General features: G+C 39.9%; 1 protein-coding gene across 1 annotated transcript in view; it reads left to right on the top strand.

Annotated features, from left to right (window-relative positions):
• The window catches only part of adamts6 (ADAM metallopeptidase with thrombospondin type 1 motif, 6), a 205,852-nt gene that overhangs the window by 141,366 nt on the left and 44,192 nt on the right, over positions 1–20,294 (top strand). Inside the window, exons 12-13 of the mRNA XM_052044773.1 lie at positions 12,115–12,260; positions 18,758–18,821. Of these exons, the coding sequence (XP_051900733.1) occupies positions 12,115–12,260; positions 18,758–18,821 (210 nt within the window). The remainder of the gene's footprint in view (positions 1–12,114; positions 12,261–18,757; positions 18,822–20,294) is intronic.

Here is a 20,294-nt window from a genome sequence, read left to right as displayed (position 1 = left end):
GGGTCATATGCCCCTTTTCCCCACACCGAAAGCATTCTATATCGTTCTGCTCCCCCAGATGATTGCTGCCACTGGAGTCATCCTGTCCCCTGCCTGGCTCATCCCAGCTTCAGCCTCCATTGCCCAATTAAGGATTTGATTGAACGTGTTGCCCACTGGCAGCCCCATTTTTATTATGCTTGTCAAGTGTGGGCCCACACCATCCTTTAAAAGCTGTAGGAAAAAGTCCTCCTCCCGTCCATGGTTTCCAAGGCCACAACGTTGTCCGTACACCTGAAACTTTCACTCAGCATAATCCTCCACCCTTTCCTTGGGGCCCTGCTTAATTAAAGTTATTTTTGTCCATTTCGCCTGCCCCTTGCCTATAACTTGTTTTACGGCTTCCGTGAACTCTTATGGTTTTGCAACCTGGAGCTGCTTACTTTTAAGCCAGTCTCTGTTACGGAAGTTATCCGGTAACACAGACCAGACTTGTCAAGGTAATTTCACCTTCAACAGAAGGCGTATATCTTCAAGGGTGAGGTGGTGTGCCTCTCTCACTTCATCCAGTAATCTGCCAAAGTGGCACATTAGCATCATTACATCTTACAGCAAGAAGTTCATTTAATAACATTGTATTTCTGCAGCTGCAAGGGGTTGCTCCATCCAGGTCTCTACTATTCTGTTACCTTTGTATTTCTTAATGACCCAAGGGGGGCTAATTTTGAGACCACAGCTATATCACTAGCCATTTCGTTATAGGGAGGAGGTAATGAATTTATGTCGCGACTTTCATATTCATGGGATTTTTTCAGCAAAATTATCCCAGCTGGTTTTATCATCATCCCCTTCTGATGGCTTGGGGGGGGTGCATTAATTTCAACATTACTTCTTGTTCTGGACAAGTCTGCTTTACCTGCTGCGCGGCTGCTAACCGATTATGATTTCTAACTAGGGCAGCTAAAGTTACGCATGCCTTCTTGTACTTGTCCTTCTCCTGACTCTTCCACCAGGCAATTTGTTCAGGGATATTACCCCCTGGATGGTACCACTTCTTCATCACTTTTTGAATTAACTTGCGGTTATGGTGCGCTACCAGAGACCCTTCCAATCCCCACATGATTTTGCCGGCTTCTTCCACTTTTTCCCGTGGCCATCTCTTACTGTGTGTCCACTGGTTCCACAAACCTAATGCTCAAGAGCACTTCAGGTTACTCAATCCATTTCCCAAATCAGTGGTAACCTACCCACAACTCTGTGGATCCTATCAACAGGTTGCCTAGACACAGATTTTAGGTTGATCAATTGATTTCCCAAACCGACAACAACCTCCCTGCAACTCAGTGGACCCTGTCCACAGGTTGCTCAGACACGGTTTCACTTGTCTTTACACTTCAGACTCTGACAGCCTCTGTTCTTTTGTACCACAGCTTACAGTCGCAATCGACTACAGGCTATCCTCTAACCTACAGGGTGTATATTTAAAAGTACTCACCCAACCAGGAGTCTCATGGTGGATTGAGATATCTTGCCGACTATGCCAGCTGCCGAGGCGAAATAAAATCAAGAAGTCCGGAGTAGTAAAGAGAAGCTTTATTGTGCAGTACTGATAAATCAGAACAGCCCTAAAAGTCTCAGAGACTGTTCTGAGGTTCCCCCTGTTTATATACTTCTAATGTACATAGAGGATCAGGCAAAACAGATATCTTTTGTTTATTCAATCATTTCCCCATGTCTTTGCACCAGAGGTGTTAACTTAGTCAATGTCTCTGCACTTTTTCCTTGATCATGTCAACTTGTCCTGCCTTCATCTCATCCTGCCTTTGGTATCACAAGGTTAATGTTAATCAGATTAATTTTTACAATACTTCATCAAATATTCTGCAATGGTTTTCAGAGACATTTCAGATTTAATTAGAGAGGTTCTTGCAAGCCTCCCTTCCCAGCACAATATGCTCCAAGGTGCAGCTATACCCAAGGACAAATGGCAATTGCTTCTGTTTCCACCCTTAACCCTTGGGACTATCTATTAGTTTTGCTAATTCTTACTTCTTCTTATTCCCTTCTACAGTACTAATTAAGGAAGATATATTGTTGCAGAGGGAGAGGATGTCCTTGAAATGTCAAGTATAGAATCCATTCGGTTAGAATTAAGAAGGAAAAAAGGAGCTCTTATGTATTCTACAGGCTGTCAAATAGTGAGGGAGAAAGAGAAAGGGGGCTGCAGATCTTGTTTTCTCTCCCTTTCATTCTCTCTCTTTTTCATTGAGTATCTTTCATTGAACTCCCTCTCTATCTCATAGAGTTGTGAATCTTGGGATTTCTGTACTGCAGAGAGCCGTGAGTGCAGAATCATGAAGTCTATTCAAGCCTGATAGAGATTTTTTGACTCAGAGGAATCAAGGGTTATTATTATCCAGGGGATAATGCTCCTCTCCTGTTTCTGATATTCTAATGTCATGTTACTTTTGAACTGACAGCTTACTTTGAACATTTCCAAGCCCATTTGGAGGGTTCAAATGGTTAATACAACAGCAACGTACAGCAATATCTGTAGTCAACTTGCCTGATATTAGGTTTTAAGTCTCATTAGCAAGTTTCTAAAAAGGAATAAAGCCATGCTATACTGGGTAAGGAGGAGAGTCATCAGTGACCTGCTGTAGATTGTGGAGCTGGGAGGCCAATTAAAACTGAAATCTTACCTTTCAGTTGCCAATTGCAGTTGATGAAAGCCTATGTGAAATCAACATGATTCTGCTCCACGCAACTGAACAAACTGTAGAGGGATCTTTAGATAGTCATTAGCAGCCATCCACCCACACCTTTTCAATCTCTACTACACACACACACACACACACACACACGCGCGCGCGCGTGTGCAAGGGAATATGCAAGAGCCAATACACCTGTTTAAGGTGTAAATGTGTAAATTATGCTGTTAGGATGCAAGACACAACCCTCCAAAATTGCTCATTTATGATGGAAGTTTTATATCTGGCAAACTGGTGAAGCAGTGTCCAATTTCTAGGCCATAGAGAGTACAATTATATTTGGTTATGATATTAGTGAAAAAGTCAGTATAACTATTATACACACAAAGCATTTTTTCAGTCAAAATTTTGACAGAATAAATTTCTTCCTGGATTTCATCTGCAGATCATTTCCAGCATTTTTTGGTTTTATTTCAAATTCCCAGCAACTGCAGTATGATTCTTTGTATTTTCATACTTGTTTCAATCACTCTCTAATGTACATGATCTTGTTTAGGATAAACAAAAGTTTATACCCAAACAAGGTTCTACAAAAGCATGAACTACAGATCAGGGCCTGGTGGATGTCCCAGCCTCATTCCTGATCCTTCGGTCAACCTGACACTGGATTTATGGCTGGACTGTGTTGGAAGGACCATGGATATTTAGATCCTTAGTGTTTATTTTAGAACCTGCATAGTGAACAGGCCAGACCAGATCACAATCTAAGCTATTCATGACTGCATCATGACAGTAGACTCATGACTCCACATGCTTTACTTAAATGTAGTTTAGATGGTTTACATGTGCACAATGTTTAGCTTTTTTTTAAATAGATTTTTTTTGCTACATGGATATGATCGATAATGCAGGAAGAATGGAAATCATGTAATTGTCACATAGAAGGGTTATACTCTATCAGCTTAAAATTATTTCTTAAGGATATTTTAAAATCAGTGTATTTTCTTATGAAATTTGGATACATTATTCTGTAAAAGTATACTAACAATCTTGATAAAATATGCAATGAAGTTAGTTGAAAGTAAAGTTAAAGAGCCAAACATCATTCATCATGAACTTGTCTAAACCATAGTCTGAATTGCAGACTACACAGCTCAGGAATCTTTTTATTGATTTATTTACAGGATGTATGCATCACTAGCAAGGCTTGTACTGAATGTCCATTGCCTAATTGTCCTTGAGGCGATGGTTGTGAATTGCTTTTTTGAACTGCCGCAGTCTGGCTTGTTAAGTACCTCCCTCTTTCCTACTGGATAGAGAGTTCCAGGATTGAGGTTCAGTGACAATGAAGAAAAACAGTATATTTCCAAGCCAGGGTTGTATGTCATTTTAGAGTAGAACTTGCAGGTGTTGGTGTTCCCATGCATCTGGTGCCCTTGCCCTTCTGGGTGGAGGTCGTAGATTTGGGATTTTCTAAGTAGTTCAACTGATTATATCTGTTTGATGTACGTTGCTGCACCAATGGGAATGTAATTGATCTCACCCTGGAAACCCAAGGACAAGTTCCCCTTAGGCTGCTAGCCAATCTATCTTTTTTTAGAAGCTGCAACAGTGACATGGTTCACATACAGAAAATTCTAGGCTGACAATTCAGCACCATTTCAGATGTGACATTAAGTCTGCTTCTTTGAGTGAATATAAAAGAGCAAAGAGTTATCCTGTTGACTTCGCAACCACTTTCCCCTTAAAAAGCACCAACAGTCATAAAGTCTGGTTGTTTGCTGATTTTTAAGAACCTTCTATCCACAATTGATTGTTTCCGAATGTTATGAGAACCTTAGAGGTTCAAAATGGAATTGCAGTGTGTGCATCCTTGTGGAACAGGTAGCGTTGGGCATCATATAAGATAGGGCATTAGTACTTGCACAATGAATAGCCAGAGGAAGTATAAAGCCTAGGCAGATCATGACATCAGTCACTCATTGTACGATGCTGTTTTGAGACCAACACTACCATTTTGGAACCAAATGCTCAAAATAATTGTCTCAACTAAAAATGCACAACAGACATACCTCAGAGAATGTACAGAAGGGATTTACTGGAATGATTCTAGAGCTGAGGGACTAGATAGTCTGGAGCAATCAGGATTTTCCTTGGAATAGAAGAGCTTGAGAGGGTATCTGAGAGAGGTACTTAAAATCATGAAGTCTCCAGCCAGGTTCAATCAAAGTGTTCAAAACAAACAGGACAGCACAGGAACAGGCCCTTCAGCCCACAATGTCTGCACCAAACATGATGTTGCATTAAACTAAATCTCTTCTGCTTGTACATGATCCATATGTCTCCATTCCCTGCAGACTCATATGTCTATTTAACAGCATCTTAAACATAACTATCATAACTGCTTCCACCACTACCCCTGGCAACCTGTTCCAGGTACCTACCACTCTGTAAAAAAAAATGCTTGCCCCACGCATCTCCTTTATACTTGCCCCCTTTCACCTTAAATGCCAGTCCCTTCCTCTTCTTCCATGGCCTCCTTGGATGCTAAGTGGAGAAGTGAGATACCTCCTGAAGCAGATCTTAGTGTTTTGAAACTCACGGCTGCTATCACATCCAAGCAGTGAAAGAGTTATTTGAGTATGCTGATAATCTCTGGATGAGGTTATGGATGACAGGGTGACTCTTGTTCTAGGCATATTTTCATCCAGGGTTTCTCACTAGAGACAGGAGTCAAATGCTGAGAGCATAGCACATCTCTAATAGCCAACGTTTTGGTCTCTAATTGTGGCTTAGAAGTAGAAGACTGTTTTTGCTAAAAACCTGTCTATTGAGCAGTAACCATCATGATGCTCTGAGTATGGACGCTAACTAACTTCAAACTAAGGTATTTTCGCTTACAGAACACCTCGGCATTCAGATATGCTGCCCAAATCTCAGTGTAAGTGCTGTTGCTGATACCATGGATCGTTAGGAATCTCATAGTGCTGGCAGGTCTGTAAGCTTTTGCTTCCTGCTATTGTCTGCAAAGTGTGAAATGTTGTAGATGAACTAGCATGAACAGATCTAAAGGCATAAAACTGTTAGACACTCTGCTCTACTGTTAAGCATGAAACATACTATTCTTTATGTACCCATGTTTGTATTCATATTGAGATCCTGTTGGACATGAGTGCCATGTGTGTGTCTGGTCCAATAGGATTGCAATTTGTGGCAGTGTTACATGTCACAATAATTCTGTTGTCTCTTAAATAGTTTGAGGAATCAGTGTGGAAGTAGCTAAAGTGTGTTGTCTTGCAAATAACTCATTGCTTCTTTGGATATACATGAATATCTTTGTGAAGACATTACACCTACTTTGATCTTAACAGCAAAATGATTCTGGGGCTCTTCAGTAAGTGCGGTTGTGGCTGCAGCATGTGGCATATCTCGGGCTTTGTTCATGAAGCAGAGTCTCCCAAGACACTGCTTCTCACTGAGTTGTATGTAGGAAAAATGTTCCCTAAGCACCTATACTGGATGAATCCTCCAGCTGAAGGTGATTTTCCTTCTTACCTTGGCACTGCATGGTATGCCCTCTCCTTATTCTCTCTATCATGCTGCACCTAGATCTGGAAGCAATGCGTTGTTTTGAAGCTTAAAAGAAATGCACACTCACACCCTTCTGTAAAACCAACTATTGAAGGTTACCAAAATGACCACAACATCTGGAACAAGACTAGTGTGTAACTAACTTCAACTAGCACTATCTAACTGAAACATATACAAACCTGCAAGTCACCTTTCTGAAAGGCACAATTTGGGTGAATGGGCCAGGGGCTACTTCTTGATGTTAAACTCTCTGTCATCTCTCCAAATTGAAAGCATTCCAGTAGTTGGATTGTTATGATCCAGTTCGACAGTGGTTGGCATCAGCTCAGCATTGCACTGTGACCAAAGTCTTAATCCAGATACCCTGTGTCCTTTCACTGAATGGAAGTATTACATGTGCTACTACTCTTCCCATTATGGCAGACTGAACTTCACAATCTATCTGTTTCTTTGGGCCAATTTAGTTAACTTTCCCACTTGATTATTTAGAGTTTTTTCCCTGCCTTGCATATACCTTAAGACCTTACACCAAAAGCTTACTATGAATGCGAAAAAATGCTATGTATGCATGGGCAAATGTAGGCATTGTGACACTTTAACCCGATGTAAGCATCTTAATCCTATGTCAGCATTTCTCCCATATCAATTCATTGCCTCTTATAGGAACAAAACTAGTTGGTGTTCGAACCAATTTAGTTAAAGGGCTTTACTTTTCACTTGTTTATTATGCCCATTAATTTTCCTGTAAAATCTTTCTGAATTCCCTATTTACTCTTGAATAAATGCATTAGATTAATGTGATTTGTTTATATCCAAGATATGTCATGTACTCATGAACTAAAAGATGCAAGTGAGATTTGGCAATTCTCGAGTAGAAGTTAAATAAATTTTTTGAAATTTTGCTGTACATTTGATAATATGGATATTTAAAAAATCCATCTTGATATTTCAATAATCTGTCTGAATGATGTGGTGGGAGATCTTCAACCAGTGTGTGAAAATGGACATCTCCCATTTTCTTTCCTTTCACTTTATTTCCTGTAATGAATGGAATAGTCAGAGGTGCTGGACGGGAGTTCATGGCATCAATTTAAAATGAATAGCTTGGTGTTTTTTTTACATTTTTAATGTATTGTACTTGTGTCTGTTAAATGGATTGAAACAGTGCATTCATTTTGGAAAACACTTTTAATGCAAAATGCAGAACATGTTAGAAAATGTTTTGAATTTAAATAGTCCATAATGAAAATATATAATTATCAGCAATAAAATATTTTCATTTGGGAAGATGGGTGATAGAAGGGAATAACACTCACCCAAAAGCTTGTGCTTGAAACTGTTTTAGATTGATGGATTAACAAGAGTTTGGCACTGAATTAAGAAATGTAAACAAAACATAAGAATTAGGAACAGTAGTAGGCCATCTGGCTCTTTGCACCAGCTGCAACATTCATCAAAGTTGGAATGGAAAAATGGAAAATAGGAGAAAGAGTCGAGCATTTGACCCTTCGAGCCTGCTCCACCATTCTCAATGATCATTGTTGATCATATACATCAGTACCACATTGCCATTCTCTTGATCTCTTTTGTGTCTAGAACTTCTTCAAAATGTTCAGTGACTTGGCTTCCATGGCCTTCTGTTGTAGCAAATTCCATAGTTTCACCAGCCTCTGAGTGAAGAAACTTCGCTTCAGCTCAGTTCTAAACCTCTTGCTCTTTAACCTGAGGCTGTGATCCTTTGTTCTAGACCCACAGCCAGGGGAAACATCCTCTCCACATCCGGTCTGTCTAACTCTGAGAATTTTGTAATTTTCAATCACATCTACTCTCATTCTTCTAAGGTTTAGTGAATTCAGACCTTGTTCATTTCATCAGTCCTCATATGGCAGTCCCATCATCAGATTGGTAAATCTCAATTGGTCTCAATGGCAAATATATCCTTTCTGAGGTAAACAGACCAAAATTGTACACAACATTGCCAAGTATGGTCTCACCAAATCTCTGTATATTTGTAGCAGCTGTATTTGTAGCAGCTGTATTTGTATCAGTCTATTTGTAGCTCCTCAACTCAGATTATCTTGCTGGGAAGGTCAACATATTAGTTGCCTTCCTAATTGCCTGCTGCACCTGCATGTTTGTAGTACAACGACACCTATGCTTCATCGTACACTAATACTTACCGATTTAATTCTTTTTAAGTAATATATCACCTTTCTATCTTTCTGCCACACTTTTGTTTTTCCATAGCTAATCTTAAAATAAGATAAGATCTTTATTAGTCACATGTACATCAAAACACACAGTGAAATGCATCTTTGCATAGAATGTTCTGGGGGCAGCCTGCAAGTGTCGCCACGCTTCCGGCGCCAACATAGCATGCCCACAACTTCCTAACCTGTATGTCTTTGGAACGTCTAAGATCTCTTAATCTTCAACATAAGCACCAATCTCATTCACTATCTCAATATCCCTCAACTCCCTTAATATCCAGAAATCTATCAATCTTTTGGCCCTCAGTTTGTTGGTATTTTTTTTCTGGCAGTTTTTTTTGTGTTCTTCCACTAAAACAGATACAAAGTAAATATTTAATTTTTTCTGATTCGCTATTTTAAATGATCCCGTTTCTGTTTATGAGGAACCCATAGTTACTTTTACAAGTCCCAAATGATGGTTTAGATTCCATTTTTATGTTTCTCACCAGATTACTCTCATATTCTGCCTTCCCTTTATCAATTTCTTGGTCCTCCTTTGCTGAGTTCTAAAATGCTCCTAATCATCAGGCCTGCTGCTATTTCTGGCAACTTTATTAGCCTCTCCCTTGGATTTTATGAAGTCATTAATTTCTGTTGTAAATCATGAACAGACCACTTTACCTGTTGGGTTTTTGTGCCTTAAAACAATTTTATTTTTGCAAATCATGTATATTTCTTTCAATGCCTGTCCACCAGTATACCTTTATTTCCCATTAACCATTGCCAACTCTCCCCTTACAATATTGTAATCTGCTTTGTTTAGATTTAAAACCTTTGTTTCAGATTGAATGTCGAATTCTATGTTTACTTTCAAATCCAATGTCGAATTCTATGTTATTATGGTCACTCATCCCTAAAGGCCTTTTTACAACCAGATTATTAATAAACCATTCTCATTGCACAACACTAAACTACTCTTTTCTACCTCTGGTACATTGCATGAATTCATCCTCCACCATATTACTGCTAATTTGACCTGTCCACTCTCCCATTAATACTGCATTAGCCATGTGGCATTCTTAATTTCCTGATTTATGCTATTTTCAGCATTACAACTACTATTTTGTAACTTCCATAGAGGTTTTCTGCCATTTTTCCTTTCTCAGCTCCACTCAAACTGATTCTAATATTACATCTTGATCTATTGTGCAAAGATCATTCCTCACTGCTGTACTAATCTCATCCCTTGTTAACAGTGCTACCAACTCCTTTTCCTTTTTGCTAATTCTTCCCGAATGTTGAATACCCTTGAACTTTAAGCTTTGTAGTACTTAGGTCATATCTCATTACTTTTATTTGTGCTATTAATTCATCTGCCTTGTTGAGAATGCTGCATGCATTTAGGTAAAACAACTTTAACCTTGTCCATTTAATATTTACTATACTTTGACCTCATTTTATTGCTGCCTTTGTTTCCTGTCGTATTTATTTTGCATTTTACTTTTCTAACTTCCACTTCCTGCTTTGTTTCTCACCTTACTGAATGCCTTCTGAGGTGCTTATCCCCCTGCCAGGCTAGTTGAAATCTTCCTGAACAGCCCGTGTGGATATTGGTCCTGATCCTGCTGAGATGGAAGCAGTCAAACTAGCACACGTCCCACCTGCCCAAAAATTGTTCCAATGGCTCAGAAGTCTAAGACGGTCTCTCCTGTGCCATCTCTCCAGCCACAGATTCAGTCCCTCTGTCTTCTTATTTCTGTACTTGTTAGCACATAGCAATGGGAGTAATACTGAAATTACTACTTTTTAACATTTTCCCTTACTCCCTAAAATACCAATGTGGACCACAGCATCTATTTGTTAAACCTCCCCTTCAGAATGTCATGCAGCTGCACAGTGACATCATTGGTCCTAGTATCAGGAGGCAACATACCATCCCAGACTCACCTATATGGTTACCAAACGTCTTTTTGTCCCCTTGTTTATTGAATCCCATGTCACATTTGCTCTCTCACTCTTCTTCTTGTCCTCTTGTGCAGCTGAGCCACTATAGTCCCTTCTCCGGCGACACTGCCCTAAAAGAAACCATTACCCCCACCAGTATCCAAAAGAGAAAATCTCAGTAAGAAAGGATACAGTGATTCAGGCTGGTGGATATACCACAGTGACTTCAGCTGTTCTTCAAGCTCTGTAATCCAGAGTTCAAGCTATGCAACTGGAAGCACATCCTATGCATATGGCTGCATAGATGAGTGGATGCATCCTAACCTTCCTCATTGTAGCACAGGTTACACATTCTATTCAGCCAGCCTGCCCTACCATTCCATACCTTTATAGCATATTGGTATTGGTGTATTATTGTCACTTGTACCGAGGTACAGTGAACAACTTGTCTTGCATACTGATCGTACAGGTCAATTCATTACCCAGTGCAGTTACATTGAGTTAGTACAGAGTGCATTGAGGTAGTACAGGTAAAAACAATAACAGTACAGAGTAAAGTGTCACAGCTACAGAGAAAGTGCAGTGCAATAAGATGCATGGTCACAACAAGGTAGATCGTGAGGTCAGAGTCCATCTCATCATATAAGGGAACCGTTCAGTAGTCTTATCACAGTGGGATAGAAGCTGTCCTTAAGTCTGGTGGTATGTGCCCTCAGGCTCCTGTATCTTCTACCTGATGGAAGAGGAGAGAAGAGAGAATGACCGGGGTGGGTGGGGTCTTTGATTATCAATTATAAAGCTGAACTTCGACAGATGAAAGTACTCATCAGCTACTCACCTATGATGTATCTGCCTTTTGCTGGAAATTTTTGAACCCTGACATCACACTTTCAGACCACTGCCTAATTTGAGTCCCTGCCTGTTACTGCCCAGGCCCATTCTCTCTGCTCTCACTGACGCCTCACTCTTTGTACCCATTCACCAGTCTCTCACTCTTCATTTTTGCCTGGGTCCACTGTCTCGTTGATGTGGGCAGTCTCATCTTAGTTCTTGTGGATGTTAACCAAAGCACAAATCTATATATATTTAACACTAAATCGATGATATTTAGATCATAAGACATTGGAGCAGAATTAGGCCATTCGGCCCTTCGAGTCTGCTCCATTTGTCAGAAAAGTTATAAGGTTGGTTGGAATGGAAAACAAAAATTTGCACAGGTGCAGTAATAGATTCATTTCTTAAATTGGGGTTAAAGCATCTTAATGAGACAATGCAGAGTGAAAGTTGACCATTATCTGATGGTCAGAACTAAATTTTTGAATTTCTGATGCTGATGCTATGTGAAGAAATGTTGCACTTATCAGAACCAACTTCCGTACATATTTATATCCAAGAACTAATATAATTTCAATTATAGCAATTTTGAACAATATTATTTAATGTATTATACTCAACTTTATGATCATGAAATGAATACAAACTTTCAGAATAGTTTTTCAGAGGAATCAGAATTTTTTTTTACTTCTGATACCTCTAACTTTGAAACTTTAATAGTTTTACAGAAATGTTTGGTATTTAACACTATAGTTTACATTTTGTCAGGAATATTCATGGCTCCAATTCATCATTGCTTAATGTGTAGGACTGTTTGCACTATGTCACTTAAAAAGCTAATTGTGTTTTCTGGTCTCTTACAGTGGTGTTATCAAGGCGAATGTGTACCTTTTGGTACTTGGCCTCAGAGTATAGATGGGGGCTGGGGACCATGGTCCATATGGGGAGAATGCAGTAGAACATGTGGGGGAGGAGTCTCCTCATCTCTGAGGCACTGTGACAGTCCAGCGTAAGTAACTAAAGTAAGCCAGAGCAAAAAGACATACTTGAAAACAGCACAGTAACTTTATTTCATGTATTTGCTATAAAGTGAATCAGAAGGGTTATGGTAGAATAAGATTATATAAAAATTCTATAATTCTAAAATAACACCTGTAAATTATACTATTTATCCCATGCCTCTGATCACAGACAATGGTTAAATTGTATGAGTTGGATAACGTTCAATTGTCAGTATTTCTATCAATGAAGCACCTGTAAGATATTTATGTATTGTTCAGAGACCTTTACCAAAATAGTGGGATATCAAGTCACTATTAAATAACATACCCATTATAAAATATCTATATATTCATATCGACAACCTATGGTCTAACTGAAGAGGTGATGCTTATCCACTTTAAATGTATCCATTTTAAAAAAAGTCTTGATACATAGGTAAGAACCAGTTATGCCTGTTTTAGATGTCCTCCTTGTTACAGAAGCTAGTGACATACAATGTTAATTTGGGACACCAGCAACTTAGTCATGGGGAAGGAATGGCAGCAGTTTTATGGCTTGGCCCCATTTGTATTGACCTAATGGTGCCTTATCTGATTAAGTCTCACCTCTGAAATCCACGCATGGTGACAGGGCTAGACTACTCACCATTAACTTAGATCATTGTTGATCAGTACCTCAACTTCATTTACCTATCTTTGCTGCAAATCTCATGATACACTTAACAAAAAAATATATGTTGATCTCACCGTTTAGAAAAGTTCAGTTGACCCAACACTGGGAACTTATTTTCAGACCAAGCTTCAGATTTCAGTATCCATCAATTTTTCTCGCACATAAACAACCTAGCTATTATGTGTACGCCTCTTATTGTGGATTCTCCTGCCTGTAGAAATAGGTTTCTACATCTACCCTAACAAATCCATTGATGATTTGGTTTATTCTTAATCCAATAAATCCAAGGATGGCAAGCCAAGTTGTCCTCATAATTTAAACTTCAAATCATCCTGATGAATATTCAGCCCAAGACAACTGCAAGGCAAATGTGAGGAGAGGGTACCAGGTCAACAGTAGTCCATAAGTAATGTTGTAGGTCCCAAGACAAACAGTTCTGCTTTGCTGTGTCCCAAAGCAAACTTACCCTTATTTGGCATCCACAACCTATTGCCTTTGAACTGTCAGGGTCTTTCAAGGGTATATCACATGAAGTAATCAGATTCTCTCAACTGGCCCTCTCCTGTGGTAGGCCTTTCTGAAATGTGTTTGCAATATTGTTTGAATTAACTGGGTGGGAGGATAGGGTTAAGGCTACCAATCTACTTTGAAACAGTTACCACCCATTAACACCATTTGCAACAAATTAAAGTTTCCTCAATGAGTCATGATGAGCATGAAGCACTGCTGTCAACACAAAGAAATCTTTTGTCCTCAAAGGAAATAAATCTTCAGTTTTCTTTTTTTTCCCTTAATAAATATAAAACAGATCTAGTCTAAAATAATGTTTCTTATTAGTGATCAGGATATAGAGAGAAATTTTATTCTTTGACTTAAAGAGAACAAAATCACAGAATCTGATGGAACATATCCAAGGATCTTGACAGAGAATGTTAAGAGTGATTGATGGTGCAAATATTTTGAGTTAGGTGTATATTAGTGTTCTCCTATCTCAACAAACTTGGAAAATTTTTAAAGATGGCCTTCTTGGACAAATAGTTATGAAAATTCACCCATTATATTTTAGCATGCCATTCAGAGTAGAGCATGTCAGGGTATTGGACACTGGTGAATCTAATTTCAATTTTTAAGCAGGTATCCCATGCTAACCCAAGTAAATATAGTCAATATTAATATTCTTTCCTGAGAAAATTTTGACTCTTTAGTTGAAGATTAAAATTATTAAATATCATGATAAAGTAAAAATCGTAAAGGGAAATTGTGTTTAACAAATAAGAATTCTTTGAGGAAAAGATAAGTTTGGTGGACTGCAGTGGATGTGGTGTACTTAAACTTTCAGAGTCTCTATGACAAGACAACACAGATGTCTATTGGTATGAAATTAAGAAAGATTCAGAGAGACTTGTAGGTACGGTGAACTAAATTTTGGTGGGATCTAAATAGACGATGTAAGATTGGCAAGGTTTATAATGGGTGATCAATATTGAATGTGTTATATCTGAGTACAAATTGGGAAAAATTTTGAAGCTTCTTGGCAATCCTAATATTTTAAGAAAACATTCTCTCCCACATCCTTGCCTTGCTATAGCCATAACCCATATATAGAGATCTTTAAAGCAGGTGGTTGCAAGAAACAAGCAGACTACTAATTGGATGCTTAACTCAGTCTGTGAATGATGTCAACAAAACTCTGATTTTAACTGGGTGGAGCAAGTTCACTCTGGCTGGGGGCTGTGTCAAAGAAGAGCCAGGAGGTGAGTATTCACTTTTAAGAGTGCTTATAGAAGGAACAGGGTTCTTCTGGGCTTCACTTAAATGACTGACCTACCAGCCTCATCTGATATTGCAGTGGCCCAGGGATCCCATTTCCACATGCAGTTCACTGGTCCTGTTTCAATTTGGGCCATCCTTCAACTGAACCAACAGCATGGGGATCTCCAATGAGCCTCTTGTGTTGATCACTTTCGCTTTCTAGGGGGAAAGGGCTGAGGTATTTGGGAAGTGTAAGGAAGCTGCAATGTTACAGTAATAACAATTTGTTTATTATTTGCACAGATCAAAAACTGCATTGCACTGGCTTTCTCAGCACTACATGGTGGAAGATTATTGCTCTTCAGAATGGAATGCAATTTTGTGTTTTATAGTCCAACTTACCGTAGAAATTTCACTATACACTTCTCATAAAGATTGGCACTTGTGCAAATAAGGCATTTTCTGTGTGGGACATTCATGTAATGAAATAAATCCCTGTGTCGTACTTCCTTGAAGCATGGTAGGGAGAAATTAGTCTCTGATCCAGATAAAATCAGTTATTGATTAGTGACAAGAGAACAAGGTTGTTATGGTATTTTTTTGCTGTGCAGCTGCACACTTAAGGTGTTCAAACTTCTGTAGTCTACTGCTGCAGAACATTTTGGAGGGTGACTGCTGAGCCTCAGCCTGCGGTACTTTGCATGATATCTTTACCATTCAACACAGCCGAAGACCCTGAGGGAGGAAGCCCAGGAGGGACTTATAATTGCAGGGCCTAACACCATGCCCTATTGAGTAAGCAAGAACCCACACTCTTACCCTGGCCTTTTTCAAAGAGCAAAATCTTTGGAGGGTTTGGAGAGTTTGCCAGTCATTTGTGACAGAGATCTGTAACCTCCTGCAGCAACAACTTCAGGCGTGTACCTTTCCTTACACTGCTCTGCCCACTGAAGTCAAAATCACTGTCACTTTAATATCCTAGCCTTCAACTTATTTCAGGCCACATCAGCCGACCCAAGGCACATCTTAACATAGAACATTACAGCACAGTACAGGCCCTTCAGCGCACAATGTTGAGCCGACATTTTATCCTGCTCTAAGATCTATCTAACCTTTCACTCCCACATAGCACCCCATTTCTCTATCATTCATGTGTCTACCTAAGAGTTTCTTAAATGTCCATAAAGTATCTGCCCCCGCATACTCTGCTGGCAGTGCGTTCCTCACACCCACCACTCTCTGTGGTAAAACACCTACCCCTGACATCCCCCTTATATCTTCCTCCAATCACCTTAAAATTATGTCCCCTCGTGTTAGCCTTTGTCACTCTGGGAAAAAGTCTCTGACTGTCTACTCGATCTATGTCTCTTATCATCTTATACACCTCTATCAAGTCACCTCTCATCCTCCTTCTCTCCAAAGAGAAAAGCCCTAGCTCACTCAACCTGTCCTCATAAGACATGCCCTCCAATCTAAGCAACATCCTGCTAAATCTCCTCTGCACCCTGTCTAAAGCTTCCACATCCTCCTATAATGAGGCGACCAGAACTGAACACAATACTCCAAGTGTGGTCTAACCTTGCAGTTTATAGTTCCCTGCAGTGTTACAGAGGTCATTGATGCCCTGCATCCAATGAAAAGGATCTTTCTCGACTTTTCCTTTTGCAGAGAATGTGAAGCTGAGTGCACGCATGGATTTGCCAGTATTGCATTCACGGTCAATTTCAGGTATCTAGGGAACTTGCATAACTCCTCATTGCCTTGCCTGCCTTATTTCAAGGGCAGCACAGTCCCAAGGGCTGTAACTTGGGAGAGATGGGTTCTCCCTTCCTTTTTTGGCACGTGACAGCTGTCCTTTCATCAGTCACCACCGCTGAGAGCCACTGCAAGGAAACCAATGTACCACTAGTATGGGATTAAGGATACAGTCACAGCCATTTATTATCATTGACCAAGGGCTCTTGGTGAGCACAGTGGCTGCCTTCCCCTTAACTCCACATGCTGAAGCTATCAGAAGGTGGCATTCTTTTTGGCAGCAAAGTGCTCCCAAAAATACACAAAAGGTAGTTCTCTACTATTACTGAACATGGGTTTCTGTGTGACTGTGTAGACGCAAGAGAGACTGCAGTTGCTGGAAATCTGGAGCAACACACACAAAATACTGGAGGAACTCAGCAGGACAGGCAGCATCTGAATGCTGAATTGGGTCATCGTATCATGGACTCCTTTTGATCATGGAGTCTAGAATGTAAATTACTGTACTATTCCATTTGATTCTAAATAAATGCACTCGGTATCCATTTGCAGAACTTATTAAATCTTTGTTTTGTCAACTACTAAATGGTACAATACAATTCCTCCTTGGAGCGATGGAGGATGAGGGGGGACCTGACAGAGGTATATAAGATGATGAGAGGCATTGATTGGGTAGATAGTCAGAGGCTTTTTCCCAGGGCTGAAATGGTTGCCACAAGAGGACATAGGTCTAAGGTGCTGGGGAGTAGGTATAGAGGAGATGTCAGGGGTAAGTTTTTTACTCAGAGAGTGGTGAGTGTGTGGAATGGGCTGCTGGCAATGGTGGTGGAGGCAGATACAATAGGGTCTCTTAAGAGATTTTTGGATTAGGTACATGGAGCTGAGAAAAATAGAGGGCTATGGGCAAGCCTAGTAATTTCTAAGGTAGGGACATGTTCGGCACAACTTTGTGGACCGAAGGGCCTGAATTGTGCTGTAGGTTTTCTATGTTTCTATCTATTGGAGGGAAATGAACAGTCGACATTTTAGGCTGAGGCCCTTCTTCAGGACACTTTTTTTATGTGTCTTGTGACTGTGTACCTGTGTGTGTGAGGGTAAGGGGGCATGTGTGATTGTGTAGCTGCTTGTGTTTTAGTGTGGGGTAAGAGGGTGTGTAGGTGTGTGCCTGCTTGTGTCTGAGTGTGCACCCATCTATCTCTGTTGAAGGGAGTGTGTGATGGTTTGCCTCTAGAGGGGAGTTGTGTATCGGAACATGCCTCCCTGTCTTTGAATTTGGAGGTTTTGTGGGTGTGTTTCTAACCTCCCTATGAGTATTGGAGGGTGTGTGGAGATTATGCCTACCTGTGTCTGAGTGTGAGGTGGTGGTAACTGGGAGATATGTGTACGTATGGAGCAGGAGATACCTGCCCATCCTTGAATGTCAGGTGTAGGCATGTACATGTGCCTACCTATGTCTGTACAGAAGGGGTGCTGGGTAGATGTGAGGGGGTGCTAAAGCTGAAGTCAGCACATTTGAGATGTGCTTTGAAATGAAAGTTGACACCTTGATACATTTTTTGTCCTCCCTGCATATTGTGATGTGTATCCTCCTTGTACCAAACTTACGCCTGGTTCACTTGGTTGCTGAAAGTCCTCCTGGTTTCTCTGGCACAAAGCACACCCCTCTACATCAGCTATGCTTCCTCTCCTTTTATCTCTCTCTCACTCTCACTCTCTCTTTTGAGGAAGTCTCACTACCGGTAGCAGTGATGTTACTTTGTGAAGAGGCACTCAAGCCGTGATGTATTTGCTGCACAGCTAAGTACCAGTAGTTGCACTGACATTAGTTACAAAGTATCGGGGATCTGTGCTGCCTCCCTTATTAAGTAGCATGGCCTAGCAAAAACAAGCCTGTGTTGTCGCACTAGGATTGCGAGCTGAAGTTCAGTCCCAATGCACTGCCATGAATTGGTGTGGGTGAACTGCACAATGCTGTATTAGGGCTCCAGTCACAGAGCAGATGAATTTTTGGGCACATATCTTTGGTTGGTGTATGTAGAATATTCCAAGAGATTTTAATAATAAGTTCACAATGGTTCTTCTGCAAAAACAATTGTTACAGCAATATTCAGTTGATATTTTAAATTCCCTTCCCACTGTGAACATTTTGCTCCTGTGAACAAAGGTGGTAAAATACGGCTTAATTTTCCATGTTTCATTTAAGTGATTGCTTAGGTAATTTTATTCTAAGGTCAGCTTAATTTTTTATTTTGTTGACTTCTCAATCCTGTGTAGGAAAATAAGAGTACTATTTCACTAATCACTTCTTTTAAAATTGTAAAATAGGCCTTCTGGTGGAGGGAAGTACTGCCTTGGAGAAAGAAAACGTTATCGCTCCTGTAACACTGATGTAAGTAGAACCTTTACCATTTGCTTGCAATAGTAATGGATAAAAATGTAAACTTTTATTTGTGCAATTATTCAGCCCCCCAGAGGAAACAACTATTGACCTGAGTTTAAACACAGAATGCTCTGGAAATATACATTCATCTAATCATAATTTGCACCTGAAAGATTGGTTTATAGTTCCATGGGACCTTTCCTTTATAATTGTTCTGAAGAAGCAGTAACTCGTATAAGCCTATTAAATTTTGGCTGACCTGATACGTATTTTGCATTTTTTTCAGGTTTTCAGTATTCTTAGTTTCTCTTTTTGACTTTGGAATAGCACACTCAATTTAAATTTCACTCTATCTTTTGTGTAAAGCATTTAAACTGTGGCCTTGAAATTCTTGAGTTGCATTAAACCAGTGATGTGGGGTGGGGGACAAGGCCAACATATGTTTTGTGGGTAGACTCCCCAAAGGCCAAGGCATGTGTGCAATAGATTGGGCCCTGTATGTACAAATAGACCATTCTTTTGCTAGTCTCGCCATAGTGGAGCTAATGTAGGGAAGCAGAAATGATTTGTAGGGGCAGAGATTGTGGCAGTTGAGGGATGCCTGTCTTGTTGGTAGGGGATCAGGATCTAGTGGATCACGTTGGGCCTCATTTAGTGTAGGCAGAGGTTATGACACTGGGAGTCAGGACCAGGAGTCAGAGTTCATTTGTGTGGGCCCTGAAGGACATACAGCGAGAGAATATGGAACCAAGAGAGAATAAGAAAAACCTTAAGGGGATCCATTTGTAGGTGGATCCATACTCCAGATTCCATGGCCTTGGATGATACCCTTTAAGTTCTGTAGAAGCAAGCCTTGCTTGTTTTGTGAGAGATGTTTCTCCAAAAGTGACCCATGCTGTATGCAATTGGGCTTTTGATTAAATTCCTTTGTGTAGTACACTAAAATTTTATGCTGTGTGAAAGAATTTCTAGGCCAATATTTTTAGATTTTGGTATTTGAATTGTTCCCCATACAAAAGACCCAGCACTAAACATCAGCCAGCTGTGACCTTGCACGAGATGGCCTGTTCCTAAACTTCATGACAACCAGTCAGTTGTGGATTCCTTCACTAAAATATAATAATAGAATCCAGAAACTTTTATAACTTTATTCCTATGAGAATTGCTAACTAGACTGTGTTCAAGATTCAAAGTATAGTTGAAGCATTGAGAAGGCCTGAAAGTTTTTTGGAGAGCTCAATTTGAAATTTGTTATTTGTCCTTTGAGATTTGGGCCAAAGTAATAGTGCAGACAACAATATTTACCTGACTGTTAGGGTCCACCATTAAACAACACAGCTTTCTCTAGAATCTTCCTTTTCTCCTCTACAATTTTTTTAATGCTCCCTAAACCCTTTCAAACAATTAAATTGTCTATTAGTAATCTATAATAGATCTGTAGATTAGCAGCAGGTATGTGATTTAAGAAGAAAGAACCAATTT

Source organism: Pristis pectinata, chromosome 2, assembly GCF_009764475.1.
Source record: "Pristis pectinata isolate sPriPec2 chromosome 2, sPriPec2.1.pri, whole genome shotgun sequence".
Lineage (NCBI taxonomy): Eukaryota > Metazoa > Chordata > Chondrichthyes > Rhinopristiformes > Pristidae > Pristis > Pristis pectinata.
The sequence above is the reverse complement of the archived record's forward strand: the minus strand, read 5'-3'. Positions and strand labels throughout refer to the sequence as shown.